Source organism: Mirounga angustirostris, unplaced genomic scaffold, assembly GCF_029215605.1.
Source record: "Mirounga angustirostris isolate CCGP_5_RB_7025 unplaced genomic scaffold, mMirAng1.0.hap1 SCAF_4, whole genome shotgun sequence".
NCBI classification, from domain to species: Eukaryota; Metazoa; Chordata; class Mammalia; order Carnivora; family Phocidae; genus Mirounga; species Mirounga angustirostris.
This window is the reverse complement of record NW_026991712.1, coordinates 164,730,584-164,748,532: the sequence shown is the minus strand read 5'-3', so window position 1 is coordinate 164,748,532 and position 17,949 is coordinate 164,730,584. Positions and strand designations below refer to the sequence as shown.

The 17,949-nt window shown below is 46.7% G+C and overlaps 1 protein-coding gene across 1 annotated transcript in view; it reads right to left on the bottom strand.

Annotated features, from left to right (window-relative positions):
• CSMD2 (CUB and Sushi multiple domains 2) overlaps nt 1–17,949 on the bottom strand; it is a 590,090-nt gene that overhangs the window by 185,504 nt on the left and 386,637 nt on the right. The window contains exons 19-22 of the mRNA XM_064589508.1: nt 17,738–17,854; nt 10,612–10,827; nt 8,991–9,179; nt 4,169–4,338 (exon numbers count right to left, since the gene is read on the bottom strand). Coding sequence (XP_064445578.1) covers nt 4,169–4,338; nt 8,991–9,179; nt 10,612–10,827; nt 17,738–17,854 — 692 coding nt within the window. The remainder of the gene's footprint in view (nt 1–4,168; nt 4,339–8,990; nt 9,180–10,611; nt 10,828–17,737; nt 17,855–17,949) is intronic.

The window sequence follows — 17,949 nt, the reverse complement described above, 5'->3', positions numbered from 1 at the left end:
ATTGACAATTTCTATTGCTTTTTGGTTGTATTTTTTTCAGTCATTTTTGACTTTACCTTTAAAAAAGGCTCTTTCTCCTACTTCCTTTGGATTTATTGTTATATAATTCACACTACCCAACTCCTTATTTATTTTTAACCTAGGTGATGAATCAGAGACTCACAGAGGTATATTGAAATCTTCCACCATGACTGCAACTTTATTAAAAAATTTTTTTTACATTTCTAGCAGTTTTTATTTAATTTATTCATGCTATGTTATTTGGCACATAAAATTTGACTGTAGATTGATTGTACATTTTATTAACATAAAAGAATCCTCTTTTTAATTTCCTTATGAGGTGTGAGAGAAGTTCTCAAAGTCATCTCATAATAAACTGGTTTCATTTTTCTGTGCTTTACCCTCTTCCGTTCATTGCCTCCGTCACATTTTTTAATTGGGTGATCATGTTTCTCATCTTTATTTAATCTTTCCTCATCTCAGATTGCTCTGTTTTCATTAATGCCTATTTTTGTGTCATAAATATAAGATTCTCCCAAATCCTGTTAAGAATACAAAGTAGGAGTTGCTTTTAAAGTTTTTCTTCTTTGTTGCTTACAGAGGGGAAATCAGCTCTGACTCTTCAGACAGGTCCGCTTCTTCTGATCTACGGACTATTTACACACGTTCAGTTAATTTTCTTGTTAGCATACCACTACAGAGGGAGCATAAAAGGGGAATGGAAATGCCCAGTGGTCTCTGGAGGGGAGTGGAGGAATTACACAAGAATAGGCCAGCGCAGGAGCTTTCCGGGCTCCTGGTGCTGAAGTGTGTGTGTGAGTGTGGTGCCTCTTTTCTTTCTTTCTTTTTTTTTTTTCTTTTCTAATGTGCCTGACCACTCTTGTTTGGCACCAATCATAGCGTTGCCCTACTTCATCTGGCTTGCCAACAAAAGCCACATGAAGCCCAGAATGTCCCGCCGAGAGGGAACGGTGGCTCTGTGTGTTCTCTCAGACCTAGTACGCTTCCAGAGGAACCAGTGATGTGGACATCTGGTCCCTGCCAATGGGGCCATGGCGTGTCCTCCCTCCAGGCTCTGCTGCTCTGAGCTAGGTGGCCGGACATGCGTTTTTCCTTCTGGTCTCTAACACTTCCTCCACAGTCAGGATTTCACTTCACTTATGTGAATCATAGTTTGATTGGGCCATTTCTCAATCTGAACTCTTTTCTGGATATTCCATTTGGCAAAAATTCCTTTAAGTGATATGTGAATGGTACCCTTGCCTAATTTTCAGTGCTGAGGCCACAGTCCTCTGCTTTTACATCCTTTTAGTCATTTCAGTGGGGACCGGCAGAGGACGAAGTTATATATATATCCATGTGCTTCATTTGGCATCTTGAGCTGGAAGTCGTCTTTCCATTCTATTGCAATTTAAAGTCCCTTCCTGTCTTGCTGATGTCAGGTCAAAATTTTGGTGGGGGCCAAAATAAAAGGAATCAGTTCTGGGAGAGAAGCTGAAGTGTGAGCAGGGATGCAGTTTAAGGAATTTTCAGTTATTAAAGGTAAGAAACAGATCAGGGGTCATAAACACAAGCAAAGAGTCATTTCATGGGTCAGAAATACAAGACTATAAAGTTTGAAGGGTTGGTCAGATGCAGAGAATACTGTATCTTGGGCAATAAATAAAGTGTGGAGGAGGTGACAGGTCTCCTTGGTCAGGAGCTCAGGTGTGCACTGGGGTTTCTTTGGAGGGACAAGAGAGTCCTGAGGATTAGGAATCCACCAGTGTTCTGGCAGGTGGGTGAATTCCAGGGGGGCGAGGGCGAGATATTCTTGGAGCTGACTACTGTTCTGGGCAGTTCCTGCACATGTTCCTGTCAAGGTAGACCAGAGTGACACGCTGGCCCAGCAGCGCCCGGCAGCTGACGTGGCTGCAAGGCTGTTCTGAATCCTATTTGGGAAACCATAACCGTGGGTTTCTCTTAGTTCTGAAACAGTTCTGTACCTGTTCATGTCCCAGGTTCTCCACCCTGAGGAGAAGACTTAGAACAGGAAGGGGTTCCAGGAAACCACCCTATCTCCCTGGGTGCCTTGCCCTCCCTTCCCCAGACCCTGTTCTGTAGAAGTTCTGGGGGTCCTGGGGTCCTGTGAGTGGCCTTTCAGCCAGGTCAGAGATACAGCCTTCTGAGGAGGACACTACAGAGGCCTGGACACAGGAGGAAGAGGGTCTTCTTCGACAAGAAGGCTGAGCCCAATATTAGAAGGCTGGGTGGTAGGGCCAGCTGGGCAGGGAAGTCTGGGAACATCCCCCTAAGATACAGGAATTCATTCCCATCTCTCCACAACCCTGCAGGACTACCTAGGGTCCTATCTCCTACACAAGTACTCCCTGAACTCTGACCTGGGTTTTACAGCCCATGTCTCTCCCTTCTTACCCTGAATGCCTCAGAAAGTCTCTCTTCTGTCTTTTGAGCTGCTTACCTAATCCTGAGATAGCACCTGGACAGGACAGTTGGGTATGCACACCCGTTGACTATGTGTTAGGTGCTTCTCTGAATCTAGACCACCATGGGGAAGAGGCTCAGGCACCAGTCATTACTCCGTGTGACCTCTGGCAGCCAAGGAACCCTCTGGTCCTATCAGGCCAGACATAGAAATGCTGCTATATACTCCCTTCAAAACCTGAAACTTATAAGTTACGTCTCCAAAACTCCTTTTTCTGCAGGGTTGACGACAGCCTTCATGCAAGAAGGGCTCTACATTCCATCAATTTCATCTGCAGCACTGGAGAGAGGAAGTCACTCTGGCCTTGTTGGGCCCAGTTGTATCCTCTGAGGCTCTGGTGTGGACGATGAACACATGGGTGGAGAGAGGCGAGGTCCAGGGGCTGCCTGAAGACATGGCCCTTGGAAATTATATAATCTTGTCTACTGCTCGCTTAAAAGGAGATTTTCTGTCTGGGGAGCTCAGAGGTTGCAAAGTAGAGCTTAAGAAGACAGTAATTAGGCCCTAATCCCCACTCGGCCACTTCGCATATTCTCTTCTATTTCAGGTATATCCAGTCCCAACCAGTCATCTCATGGGCTTAAGGATAACCAGGTAAGAGTGAGAAACACCTTCCAAATGTGTGCGCGCGCACATACACCCCAGAGAACACATACGCCGGAGAGTGAGCATAAAATGCACAGTACACTCATCATATCTAGAGAGAATCCTAAGGGATGGGGATTATTTAATTCTTTCTCTTTGAGTTTTTCAGAGTAGTGACCTCTGATTGTTTCTAATGTCAAGACTTCTCAGGCTGCAGGGAATAAAACTGTATTAGGATAAGCTAAAAAAGTTTCTTGGCATAGGATGAAAATGGACACACTCTGTGAGATTTTCCTTATAATCCATTTTAATAAGGCAGCTCTTGGATAAATTCTCCAGAGTCCATTCTTTGATCATACACACACTCACACACTATATATTACTGGAGATACACATGAATCACCTACATACAAAGGCATGCAAATCACACGTGTGCTCAGTGTCATAACAATCCCCTTTCTATAATCAAGTCCCAACACCTCTTTGCCTGACATGTAACTTGAATCCACTTTCTTTAACCCCACTGCCACACATGGGCCATCACCATGGCACAATGAGCTACTACCAAAACTTATACTCAAAACATCCCCAGGTGTACACACACATAAGATACACTGAGACACGTACGCATACACACAGGTCCCTTAAAAGAAGCCAGTACCTAGACTCAGATTCACACACATGTGGAAATGTAATAAAAGGATCTACGTCCATAAACACGTGTCTACACAAATGCACATGCATATTCTACCAGCTCTTCACTATCCAGCTTGATGGTCACAGTTCATGGCGAAAAACCTGATCCACTGGCCCCTCCAGCTGAATTTATGATGATTTATCACGTAGTCAGCCTGTTCTCTACCACACATGTATTTGAGAATAGTCAGCTCTGAAGCAAACTCGAAAGCCACATTCTTAGATCTTCACAGACCCTTCTCTTTCAGGTTCCTACCTTCTCCCAGATGAGTGAGGACAATACCCTGGAACTCAGGAGGGAAGATGAACGTTTGGGTCATTCCCACAGAAGTAAATGAGTAGGTGCTGAGTGCACTGCTGCCTACTGTCACTTACATCCTCTATGAGATCTATTGGTTTTACCTTGAGGACATCCCCTTCTGACAGTTCAAACGTGCTGGCTTTAAGCTGAATGCCTTTCCCCGGCTGGGTCTGGATGGAGTAGATGCATTCGTGGTTGTTACTGTAGTTCACAGGAAAGTTGGGGGACAGCAATGTGCCCTGAGTGCCCATGACTGAATTCCCACACTCAGCTGGAAAGAGAATCACAATAATCACCGATTAACCCCCATCAGCTACCTCTAGAAAACAACTCACAGCGCTGGAGGACCTTACAAGGATGACACATTGTTTGCCTTTCCACTTGCCCAAATGCCTGGTTATCTGTCCATTCGTCTGCCTGTCTGTGGGACTGCTTATCAAAGTTTTCTAACATATCTCTCTTGTTCTGTGTGTCTGTCTCTCTTCTGCAGGAATAGAAATGAACCCACCAGGCATCCTGTACTTTCTTAGTGGCCTGAGGCAGCCCTTCCCCACACCTGTTCGTCTAGTATCATAGCAACAGAATGGCTGAGGAGGATGTCAGGGGCGGATGGAGGTGGTGAAGTGAGGAGAGACGAATCCTTTCAGTATCAGAGGCTAGAAACCCAGAGGGGTCAATGTTGAATAATTATTGCTAGCATCTTCCAAACTTCAGTCATTAGTCACAACCAAACCCATAAGGTAGGCATAATTATCATCCCTATTTTAAAAATAAAGAATTTGGTACTTAGCAGTTCAGATCAAGTCTCTCCATTTACCAAGATGAGGGGGCTGAGAATTCAACCCTCCTGGTCTTGGAATTTAAGGCCACTAAGGCTTTGGAGAAAGTTTTAGCATAGACCCACTGAAACCCTGTTTCATTCAACAGCTAATGAATTCACAGCCTCCTCTCGACATCTTTTTCTCCTCCTCCAGAATTAGTCCTTCTTTCCCCATTGTTCCCATACTTTTATTTATAGCAGTCATCACATTGTATTTCACCCATTTGTTAACATTTCTGTCTCTTTCGCTGTCGATCCTTTAGGGCTGGGTCCTAGTTCTCTCTCCCCAGCCCCAACCAATGCCTGGGCAGAGCGGGCATGAGCAGGTGAAAGGGGCGGGAGCTCAGTGGCAGGGCATGGATGCAGAGCCCCACAGCTGTCTCTCTAGGGTCTTTAATAGTTGTAAAGCCCCTCCCTGTGCTTCCTGTATCAGAGCGTCTGTCCCCTTGCACCCTGACTGCTTGTTACTTGCCTGTAGTCCCCACAAAATGGGAGTTACTTGAGGGCTAGGGTCATGCTTAATGAATCTAAACTTCCAAGGCTTAGCCCAGATTGTCTGTAAAATAAATATTTGCAAAATGAGTGAATGAATGAATATGGAGGACACAGACCTCAGAAGATGTACAGTCCTAAAAATAATTAGGTTCCAGAAGGATGAAAATACAAGTCCAGATGGCAGGCACATTACTTGTCTGGACATATGGGGAATTGGGAGCACATCTTGAATCTTTGAGGTTGATGGTAGCAAGTCTGCTTTCTTCAAACCATCCCTTGGTGTCCCTATTCTAGGCACAGTCATTGGTGGAAGGTTGTCCCTGAGGTCAACCAATGGGCCACGCAGTTAGCCCTAATTGTCCTAAGCCTGAAGTGTGCTAGGCCAAGGCAATGTAGATGGAGCTTGTGATTTAGGGACATTCAGAGTTGAAACTCTCGTGGTCTTAGTTATACCCTTGTGTGTTTTCTTGTCCCCAAGGCTGCTCCTTAGACCTTTGAAGACAGTGTCCGTGTCCCACAGGTCCTTACTCTTTCAATGGGCCCTACTCCCTGGGCTCTGGCCAGTTCAGGACAGGTTCACTTTCCTAGGAGTTTACATAAGCCATTCCTATGCACTGAATGTTCGTGGCCTCAGACCAAATCCATATGTTGAAGCCCTAATCTTCAGTGTGATGGTATCCTCAGGAGGGCCTTTGGCAAGTGATTGGGGTTAGCGACCACACAAGCTGAGGAAATGACCAGAGCCCTCTCTCTGCCTTGTTAGGATGGCAAGAAGGCTGCTGTCTGCAGGCTAGGAGAGGAACTTCACTAGACACTGAATCTGCGGGCACCTTGATCTTGGACTGTTTGGGCTCCAGAACCATGAGAAATAAATATCTGGTGTTTAAGCCACCCATAGTATTTTCCTACAGCGGCCTGATCATTTGTCTTAGAGCCTTTCTGCAAAGTGTCCAAATGTGCATAATGAATATGCTGAGCTGGGGTATACGACTAAAGTGATAGTTGTGGACAGGCACCCTGTGGACATTTTCTGGGGGCCCGGAGACAAGGGCGGGGACTTGGGGAGGGAGTGCTAAGGGCTGTGCACCTGTATTACTCAGTCTTATCACATGGGCAGCACCCTGAAGCAGCTCTCCATTATTTCTGGAGTCACACACTATTCCCCTCCATCCAGGGAGAGGCATGGGGAGCAGTGGGATGAGCATGGACTTTGGAGTCAGACAGCCTAGTTATATCAACACTCTGAACTTCAGTCTCTTCATCTGCCTTCATCTGCGCAATAATAGCATCCACATAAGACTATAGAGAATAAATGCTTGGGATTTTATGATAAAACAAGTGAGCATGTGGGGAGCGGTTAGCATATAGTAGGCTCTCAACAAGTGTTATTCCTTCTCTCTTTCCCCATCTATCCCAGGTGAATCTATGCCGCTTCCTTGATTCCATCTGGAGCCCTAAGTGCCTGTGCTCTGCGGCTGGCAGAGAGCCTGAGAAGCTCCTTAGGAAGTGTGCATTAGCTGCCTGGTGTTCACAGCACACTCACTAGTCTGATGCCTCTTGCCCTCTGCCTAGTTCCTAAATTTGGCTTAAGCCAAATTAAGCATGGGCTTTGGCATGTTATTGGACACCTTCCCTGGCCTTGGCTTCCTGCACGATAGCTCTTAGGCCGCCGCTGCCCCAGCACGCCCGTCTCCTCTCCCCCATAGCCCGACACCTTGGTGAGGAGAGACACAGAGCTGGTAGCTTCAGATGGGGCCAATCCTTGGCTGATCACCAGGGCCTGACTCCCTGCCAGGGCCTTTGTCTTGGGCACCAGGGAAGGTACAGGAAGGTAGAGGGACATGATACTTGCTTCTGGGAGAGTTTCCAAAGTAAAAGGGATGATGAGCAGATGCACTAAAAAGCTAAACACAAGCATCAGTGGAAACAAATAAATGTTCCGGAGAAACAAACAGTCACATACACAGGAAAGTCCTGCCACTGACTGAGGCATCTGTGACTTCTGTCGTCCCCATCAGAGGAGGTCTCGTTAAGGGCAGGGGCTGTGTCTTATCCATCAGTCTGGGACTCTGGAGGCGGAGGGTTCACTCTTCTCCATCACACCGGGGCTCCCAAGGACAGGGCCATGTCTCCTGCCACAGACTGGGGCCCTTGGAGTCAGGGCTGTCTCTTCCACATCTAGTCCAGGGGCCCCTGAGGTCAGGGGCTGTGTCACCCCATCACACCATGAATTAGAGCCCAGGGCTGTTCATCTCCTTCACAGCTGGGAATATTTCCTGGTAACACTGTGTGGGCTAAGTCATCCAATTTACACCCACAGTGCATGTGGCAACTGGGAGCATCCCCAGGGTGGGCATTCCCATGAAACCTCCAGCCCGAGGCTCTGTTGCAGGGATGGTGGTAATTAGAGGTGATTATAATTGCTGTGTATTATTAATAACACATGAAACGGAAGACAAATGTAATAATGAAATGTTGTGAGGTGTCATGAACACACAGTAATTGGAATAATGAGATCAATGAGGCAAGAGCTTAAGGAGCGTGTGCATCTGTGGTCCCGGATAATCCCATTCAAGAAAAATTTCCCCCAGAACTACTTAGCTGAGGATGTTTTCCCGGAGAAGGAAAGAGCTGCTGGTGGCCAGACAGACACTGAACCTACATGGGGGAACGTGTAGGTCTGAATGTGTGTCTGGGTCAGGGTGGGTGGAGGCTCTGGGGGATGGTTACGGGAGAACAGAAAAACTTTGGGATGATTTAACTGGTCAAAATGGAATTCTGCATCTCTTTGTCTTAGTGTGTGCCCTCTGAGACTGTAAAAGGTTATTGGTTATTGACAAGTAACAGTTAAAAGGTTACTAGCAAAATGGTGATAATTATATGGCACCCCACTCGTTCATGTAAATCATGTCATCTAATCTGGAATGAAGCCTGTGAGTTGCCTATTGCTATCTCTGTTTTATAAGTGAGGAAGCTGGGGCCGAGGGCATTTGGTGGCCTGCCCAAGATCTAACAGCTGGTAAGTGGCTGAGCAGAGACCTGACCTTGACCCTGTGTGACTGCGCAGCCCCAGCTGGGTCCATCTCGCCAGGCTGTTTACAACTGTCCTCCGCCGAGCCCCGGCTTCCACAGAGATGTCTCCGGCTGGGCTGACCTCATGACCCCTGTTTCAGTCAGTGCAGTAGTGCGTCTAGCTCTCCGGCATATTGGGATTTTATGCAAGTTTTCACTGTAAGCCCAAGTTCCGTGCTAACAGCGAGCACTAACCCAGCCTGTGTTCTGTCCGGCCCTATGCTGAGAGTCCTGAGTGAGCAGAGCCATTAACCTTATAAATGAGGGCCAGCCAGCAATTGTCCCCATTCCCTGGGATATCACCCTACCTCCTCCCACCCATGGGGCCCAGAGCTCCGGAGAGCCTTCTTCAGAGCCTGGTAAGGAGGTTAGGCCTCCCATCCAAGGCCCCACCCAAGGCAAGTGTGTGCTAAGGCAGTCTCCCCAAACCCAGGCCTCTTAGCCTCTTGGCCCACGTGTTTCACTACCTCATAGCAATCGACTAAACTTTGGCCCACCCCATTAGTGAAGCAAAATGAAAGCACGTGACCACCTACCAACACACCTTGGCAGAGGCGAACTCCACAGGCGCCGTCTGCCCCCCAGGCACGTGATGCGGGCTGTGCCCTCCAGACGGTACCCGGGGAAGCAGGAGAAGGTCAAGGTGTCGCCTACGCCAAACTGTAGGCCCTTCCGGATGCTGTAGGCTGGGACCTCAGGCTCCTCGCAGGGCTCCAAGTCATATTCTGGAAAAGGAGCAGGAGAGCTGGGGTCAGAGGCAGAATATGGAAACATACACACAAAAACACCAGGGAGAAGAGGGCCAGAGATAAAGACAGAGAGAGGTCAGAATACATACACACTGACCCACAAAAGGTAAAAAGAAAAGAAGAATGATCCTAAGAGGAACAGAGGCAGAGAGACATACAGTGAGGTGAGCAGCACCATGTTTCGGGAAGTGGGGACACCTCACCGCTGCAAGCAGAGAGAGGACACGGTGTTTCTGGAAGCACGCTTCCTGAGGGTATTTATGAGGCTCCTCATGACTTGACCTTTCCCTCCTCTGTCCCTTCATCCCCATATTAACCCTAAGCCTCTGGGCTCGAAGAGTCTCCTGCCTCTCTCTCCCTAGGCATTGACCCAGATAAATTCAATCAGCTTGGTTCTAGAGGGTCAGAACGTATGACCCAGCCGAGGGCAACTTACATCGGGAGAAAGAATCCAAATGCTTCACTCAAACTATGTCTCTGCAATGCTGGCGCTTGAGGCAGATGGCAAGCATGATGGGATGGCATTTATCAGCCAGGGATCTGCCCGATTCCTCTAGTGACAGCACAGAAATGACAATTTCCATTGTCCCCAAGGGTATCTCCCTTCTGGGACACAGTGCCCCAGGGCTCTATGTGGTAAAGAGAAGGAGGGTCCCTCAGATGGGATGAGGCACAGTGGCTGGAGATGTCCCACAGGCCAGGCCTGCCCAGGCCCATGGCAGGTGGCTTCTGTTGGAGGGACAACGTGGGTTGAGCAGGGCCATGTCCCAGTTCCTAGAGGCCAGATATCTCTTGCCCATCCTGGAGGGAATCAGAGTGACGAGAAGGGGGGCTCTGGGAAGCAATGGGACAAGAGTGGTGGGGGTACTTAGGACCAGAGCAGTGAAGGGGCCATTTTCTTTCTGAATGCCAAATTAAAGAGCTTTCTTTTCAGGATTCCTAAACACAGAGATAAATATCTATTATTACTAAATTAGTGTTGCTGAAGAAGTCCCCACATGAGACTCAAATACTCCAATATGTTCGTTTCAAATACCCTTACTCTTTTTTTTTTTTTTTTTTAATTGCTGGGGTCATGAAACAGTGGAAGTGAAATCAGCAGAAGAATCTGGAATTACTAGGGCAGGCAGGAATGTCCTAATCCAACCAGTTGGGTAGGTGATTTTCAGAGTGGATCTTAAACACCTTCAGGGAAGAAGATTCCCCCAAAACCTGCTTCCTAGCCCATTATGGGGAGGTCCCCCTGAGTCTAACCCAACTACCTTTTGCTGCAGTGGTGAGGTCATTCTCCCAGGGACTGGAAAGTGGATCAATATCCATTTGCTGGGAAGACCAGAGGCTGGCAGCAGAGGGAGAGGCAGAATGTTCTGCCATCTCTTCCCCGCCAAGGGACCCCGACATGCTTTACCTGCGAAAGTGATGTTGAATCCTTCGTAGGACATGGAGAAATCAGAAATGAAGCGGACCTGGGCAGTGAAGTTGCCATAGAGTCCGGCGCTGATGGGGGCTGGCAACCGCGAGCCGGTCAGCTGTCTCAGGGGCTGCGAGAAGCTGCCGTTCTCGGTGATGAGGAGGTAGTCGTGGCCGCTCTCCAGGTGGAAGGTGTGGAATGTAAAGAACACACCTGCCAAGAGACCGGAAGGGTCCAGGTGACAAACAGACTGCTGCAGCAGCCCCCCTGCGAGACGGGGTCAGCACAAACATTTCCGACTTGTGGATGTCTATCAGTGGGTAGGGGTGTGAGCATGCACTGATAGATACATACAGGTGAACCGGAATGAACAGGCCCGAATGATCTGGAACATGCCATTTACCCACAGGTCAGGGAGAAGGAGACCGCTTTATGGTTGTCAAATTTGAAAGATTTATGGCTAGGCCCGTGAGAATGCTGCATAGCCTTTCATTCATTCACGGGTTCACTCATTCATTTCTCAGTAAGTGTTTGTGTATTTGCTGAGTGCTTCCTCCGGGCTAGGATCCAGGGCCAGGGAGGAGCAAGGGGATATAGGAGATAGTCAACGAACAGCTAGAGTACAGAGTGACAAATGCTCTATCGAATGTAGTTCAGAGTGTGCCAGGGGCAGAATAGCAAGCCCTAAACAAAAGCAATAATATTCACTAACATTTCAGCACTAACTATCTGTGTGTCACTAAGCTATGTGTTTTCGTTGCCCTGTAGTTGGCCCCTCTCAACTGGAAGAGAAGATCTGAAAAGCCAGTTAATCCCACCAATAACTCTATGACATGGGTATGACTACCCCTCATCTCCATTTACACCTGAGTAAACTGAGGCATAAAGAGATAAAGTCACTTGTCCAGGGTCACCCAGCTAGCAGGTGGCAGAGCTGGGATCTGGGGGCAGTCTGATTGCAGGGCTGCGTAATCAACTGCTCCACATGACACTGCTTCTCATGCTATGGAGAGAGAACAGGCAGTAGGAATGGCCAGGTGGCGAGACGGGTCAGACAGTGAGAAAGATGGGGTGGCAGGATCTCAACACAAAGCGGCTCCTGGACTTGTCCATATGGCAGTCGTGTTTAGGTGGGCGTATGTGTAAATGCACGCCCACCCACACATCAGCATGCCCACGGGAATATTTGCCGTGGACATGCTAAGGGCAGGTGCTTGGCTAGACTAGGGGGGCTGGATCCATTTGCTATTCAAAGTCCATGGACCAGCAGCTTGCGCCTTGCCTGTGAGCTTGTTAGAAATGCAGAATCTCAGCCTCTGTCACAGACCTTCCAAATCAGAATCTGCATGCTAACAAGATCCCCAAGAGATCTGTAGGCACATGAAAGTTTGAGGAATACTTCTCTAGATAATTACTGACAAGTTTTTGATAAATGATGGTTGGATCCAAGCTTTCAATGCTAAAATATTTTAGATGTTTTCATCATCTTGCTTCTCTGTTGGTAGGAGCTGGTGATCCCAGAGTACCTGGGATTCTATGGGTGGGGGTAGGGGAAACAAAACCCCATAGAGATGGTAGAACCAGGCATGCAGCTTGTAAATGTGCCTGGGCAACTGAGATGCAGCTATTGATCTATTTCCTCAAGGGAACAGATCCTAAGCACCTACTAAGTGCCAGGCCTGGGCAAAGCAGTGAGAAAGATCTCCCAGTTTAGTGGAGGAGACAGACACATCCATGGTGAGAGTCCAGAATGGGGGCATAGAAGAAGAGTGCCAACTATGCCCGGAGGGTTGGGAAGACTTCACGGGGTCACAGTCTTTGACAAGAGGGGTGTGAACATTTTAGGGATGCACAGGTATGTGTGCCCACATGTATCCTGTCCTCCCAACACATAAACACCGGTGCACACGAGAAACCGTTCTTAGTCTACAGAGCTTGGGAAAAGGCTCGATGGAATATACGTCCTTTCCCTCCTGGCTAGAGCGCAGGTTGAGTGGAGAGTGGATCAGACACAGGACGGGGAATTGGAGTTGATGAAGCACTAAGCCTCGCACTCTATTCTTTAGCGTGCAAACACAGCCCCTCCATACAAGTAAACATTTGGCTGGCATTCTAAGGATGAGTAAACAACTGAGATGAAGCCCTGGGGTTTCCCAGCTGTGCTGATTGCTTGGGGCTCTTTTGGCCGTTGTGAGAAAATGAAGACATTGTCACAGAGATAGAGAGGCCCCATGTTGGAGTTTGAATCCAGATTTGGTGTGACAGATGCACACACAAACCAATACGTCACTGGAGTGACCATGCTGAATCCTATGAAGGATGTGGATACCACGCCAAGCAGATATGCAGAGCTGTGGAAAAGGCATGGGCTTTGGTGGGGGGGGGGGGCACAGACCTGGGTCAACAGCCCATCTACGAGCTGAAGGGTCTGAGCCGAAGTTGCTCAATGTGTCCTGAGTTCTAGTTTCCTCCACTATATCATGGGGATGATAGCCTCTCCTCATAGATAGCATTTAATTCTTGGAGCAAGGAACAATTAGGGTAGCAGATGCAGAGCCCACAGCATGGTGTCTGGCACACAGTAGGTATTCTTTTTGCTCAGCTTGTCTAACTCCCAGGCAGCCTTATGGGTTGAAAAAATGTCAGTTCTGGGGTCTCAACAAGGGCACATTCTTTGGACTCCTGAATTGGCCATTCCCTTTGGCTGGGAATTTGAACAATTCTGAATTTCACAGAGTTCTGAGTTTCCCCAGCTGTTCCTCTGCCTGCTGGAGATCAATCACAGTCGGTAGCCTAATGGATCTGTTAACGTGAGATACTCTTACAAGCATTGCCCTCTAGAGAAGGGTCTGGGTTCAGTTTAATTCAATTCATATAAATATTTCTTGACTTCCTTATGTGCCAGACATAGAGTCGGCACCTGGGGAAGCTGCAGGAAATAGGCAGGCATGTCTCTCAAAGAGCTTAGAGTCTGTGTGGGGGGAGCAGGAAGGCACAGGATCATGTGGGAGCCCAAGGAGGGGAACCCAACTCATACCCAGGACTGGGGAGAAGGGGTCATGAAGGTTCATTAGAGCAAGTGAGTTCAGAAGATGAAGGGCTGGCCACACAAGAGGGAGGGTAGAGAGGGTACAGGGGGAGAAAGTGTTCAGAGAGAATAGCATCCCAATGCACAAAGCTCTAGAGGACAATGAAAGCCTGGGAAGTTCTAAGAACTGAGAGAGCTTCAACGTAGCTAGGACTTAGTGTTTACAGGGCTCAGAAGGAGGCTGAGAAAGGTGAGCAAGGGCGATAGGCTCATGCCAGCTATTTTACAATTTCGAGCTCTATGCCTTATAAGGGTCTGGTGAAGACTTTAAGTGGTTCTAAGGAAGAAGTGACCTGGTCATACATCAGTGACCCCGTGTAGATTCTCTGCCTGGGACACCTCTTGTCCTGGCTAATTCTTGCTCATCCCTGAAGACTGGCCTAAGTTTCAACTTCAGGACACCTACCTAACCAAGCCCTCAGCTGGCCTCTGGATGTTTGCCACCTCTATCTGCTCTTGGCCATGGTACATGAGATGGTCTATCTCTACCACTGGACTATAAACTTCTTGAAGGCAGGCAACGCCAGGGGGTCGTGCCACTGGGTTTTCCTAGCATCTAGGGTAAGTGCAAGTATAAAATAAGCGTTTGCTAAATATTTGAATTGCATTGACTTCTAGGCAAAGACACATACAGAAAGGCATAGAGAAACATACCCCCCTATGATTATAGATGCCAGATAGAAAGAAAATCATGACTATTGGGATTGTTCCTCTAAGGATCATGAGGGGCTGCCTTTCTTGCCCTCTTGATGCCATAGAGGAGCTTCTGGCTCCTGCATTGGCCAACTCTGGCCCAGACTTGCTGGAAACAGCTCTGCAGGATGAACAAGGATGCTGCCCCGATCCCTCCTCTCCTCTATAGGGAGAAGGGGACAACCGGGCCTCACCCTGGCTGTCTGGAGGGTCCTTTCTCCCCAAGAAGCTGCACGCCATCCTAATCCCAGTGAGGTCAGGCCTATTAGAGGCAAAAGTGAAAGCACTTAAGCACTTGTGGGGAGACTTTAAGTGACTTTTCTTACAAATTTTCTTTTTTTACACAAATAGTATCATTTACATGTAATATATGTTTATTGCTCAAAATTAGAAAACAATAAAATAAGGTAAGATAAGAGAGTAGTAGCACTAACATCTTGGGGTATATTTTTCAGACAGTTTCCTATGCATATATCCTTGTTTATTTTTTATAAACGGACTATGTTCTTTTGGCAAACATTTCTTTTGACTTAACAACGTATTGCAACTACTCCTATAGGTCTTTAATTTTTTAATTTTTAAAAAATATTTTATTTATTTTAGAGAGAGAGAAAGAGAGAGAGGGAGAGGGGCAGTGGCAGAGGGAGGAGAAGAATCTTAAGCAGACTCCATGCTCAGCATGGAGCCCAACACGGGGCTCTCAATCCCACGACCCTGAGATCATGACCTGAGCTGAAATCAAGAGTTGGTCGCTTAACCGACTGAGGCACCCAGGCACCCCTACCCCTGTAGGTCTTTAAATATTCTCTCACATTATGCCTTTTAGTAGCTGCACAGTATTGCATTTTATACATGTATCATATGTTTATTTAACATTTCCTTATCAATGGACTTTTGAGTAGTTAACTAATCTTCCAATTAATAATGTGTTTTAGGGTGCCTGGGTGGCTCAGTTGGTTAAGCGACTGCCTTCGGCTCAGGTCATGATCCCAGGGTCCTGGGATCGAGTCCCGCATCGGGCTCCCTGCTCTGCGGGGAGCCTGCTTCTCCCTCTCCCACTCCCCCTGCTTGTGTTCCCTCTCTCGCTGTGTCTCTCTCTGTCAAATAAATAAATAAAATAAAATCTTTAAAAAAAAATGTGTTTTAGGAAGCATCCTTGCAGCTGAATCTTGATGTACAGTTGTACTTATTTTTTTCATATAAATTCCAAGGAGTGGAATTGCTGGGTCCAAAGGCACATATATTTTGAAGGCTTTGGATTCACATCATGGAACCATCATCCAGAGAGTTTCAACCATTTCATAAAATGTCAGCATTGAAGAAGAGTATTTGTGTCTGCACACTGTCTCCCACACTGTTATGGTTTTCTCTGCTGACTTGAAAAAAGAAATGGTATTTCATTACTGGTTGAATTTGCATTTCTCTAATTATGAGTGGGGTCAATGTCCTTTCATTTCTATTTCTTCTGTTATGAAGCATTTATAGCTTGTCTCATTTTACAGGCCCAGAGACCAGGTATATTTTTCTTTAAGATTTTTAAGAGCTCTTCGTGCATCAGGTTGGTAATCTTTAGTTGATTATATATGTTGAAAATAATTTTGTCCACTTACTATCTGAAATTTTTATGGCTTTTTTTTTTTTACATAAATCCACTCAAAGTTTTATTTAATCAAATTTTATAGTCTTTGCCTTTATGGATTCTGCTTTTAGTATTACTCTTTATAGCACATCTCCACCTGAGGTTAGATTTTCATGTTCTTCTAGTACTGGAATTTATATGGTTAAATGTATGAGGTCTGTTTGGTTCTTTTCTTTTTTCCCCAAGTGTTTAAGTCTACTGTTTTTTGTGTGTTTTTTTTTTAAAGATTTTATTTATTTATTTGAGACAGAGAGAATGAGAGAGAGAGAGCACATGAGAGGGGGGAGGGTCAGAGGGAGAAGCAGGCTCCCTGCCGAGCAGGGAGCCCGATGCGGGACTCGATCCAGGGACTCCAGGATCATGACCTGAGCCGAAAGCAGTCGCTTAACCAACTGAGCCACCCAGGCGCCCTAAGTCTACTGTTTTAAAACCATTTATTAAATAATCCATCCTCTCTTCAATAGATTAGAAATGACACTTTAATTATATACTACAAACTGTCTCTCTCACACACATAGATGAGTGTGCATGTGTGTGCATGCACAAACACACACACACGCACTTCTAGACCTTCATATGCCTGCACTGGTTTGTGTATCTACTCCAATACTCATATCACATTGTTAAAATAATTTTAGCCAATAACATTTTACTATCTGGAAGAGTTACTCTTTCTTTTAAAAATTTTTCTTGGCTTTTTTTTTTTTTTAATTTTTTTTTCTTGGCTTTTCTACATGTTAATTCTTCTAGATCAGAGGTTCTCATTCAAGGGCATGCATCAGATTTACTAGCGAAGTGTTCTAAAATCAAAGATGCCTGTTTTCCACCTCCAACATGGAGAATCAAAACCTCTATGGTGCAGTCTAAGCATTAATATATATGCTACAGTGCAGAGGGGTTAAGAACCATGACCCTGGTTCTTCAGAATAAGCTTCTGAGGATAGAAGCCATATGTGCCTGGTTACTGTTTATTCCCAGCCCCAGAGTCTGCCACATGGGTGGCATTATTCAATATATATTTGTTGAATCGAAGACTATATTATTTCCTATTTATTTCTAACCAGCACCCTTACTTTGAACTTGGATTTCCAAAAATTATTCATGTGAGGGTAAGTTGAGGTAACAGTCCAGCCTGGTGAGGAATGTGAAATCATGGCATCTGAGGAACAGCTGAGCTATGTAAGAAGAGGTTCATGGGTCCAGTGTCTGAAGGGTGAACATGAGGAGAGGGGACAGATGGATCTTATGTTCCTCCAGGACACAGAACAAGGAAGAAACTTTCAGGAACACTTCACAGGCTATGAGGAGGGGGTCATCTATCAAAAAATGACAGCAGGTGCCCATTTGCTGAATGGGTTGGCCACCTTCCCACTGCTGGGGGTGTTTAAGACAGAAGGTCTGGTGCCATCTTGTGCGGAGCAATTAGACAAGATGTCTGCATCATTATGTAGGGTTTGACAGCTGATAATCTCTATGATCTCTTCTAGCATGGAGATTTTAGATTCTTAAAAATACTTATGGAATATATTCTATGATTCAAAGAGATGGGAAGCTTCTGGGAGTTTTCCTGTTGACTAGAAAAATTCAGACCAAGCCCTGAGGTCACTACATAGGGAGATCCCCACTGAGGCCACCTTGACCTAAAGAACATGGGGCCCTGACCATGTCACATCCCAATACTTGCTCCAGGCCTAACCACTCACCCTTGCCATGGGATGTTTCAATAATCCAGGTGCAGTTCAAGTTGTTGGGGTAGAAGTCAGGAAACCCTGGTGACAAGATGGTCCCACTAGAGCCTTGAATAAAGCCACCGCAGAGTGCTACGGGAATAAAGATGGTGGTGAAAGACTGGAGTGGCCTGGGGAGCTCCACCCCCACACCCCCAGCCCCAACCAATCCTTCTGGGAGCCCTGGG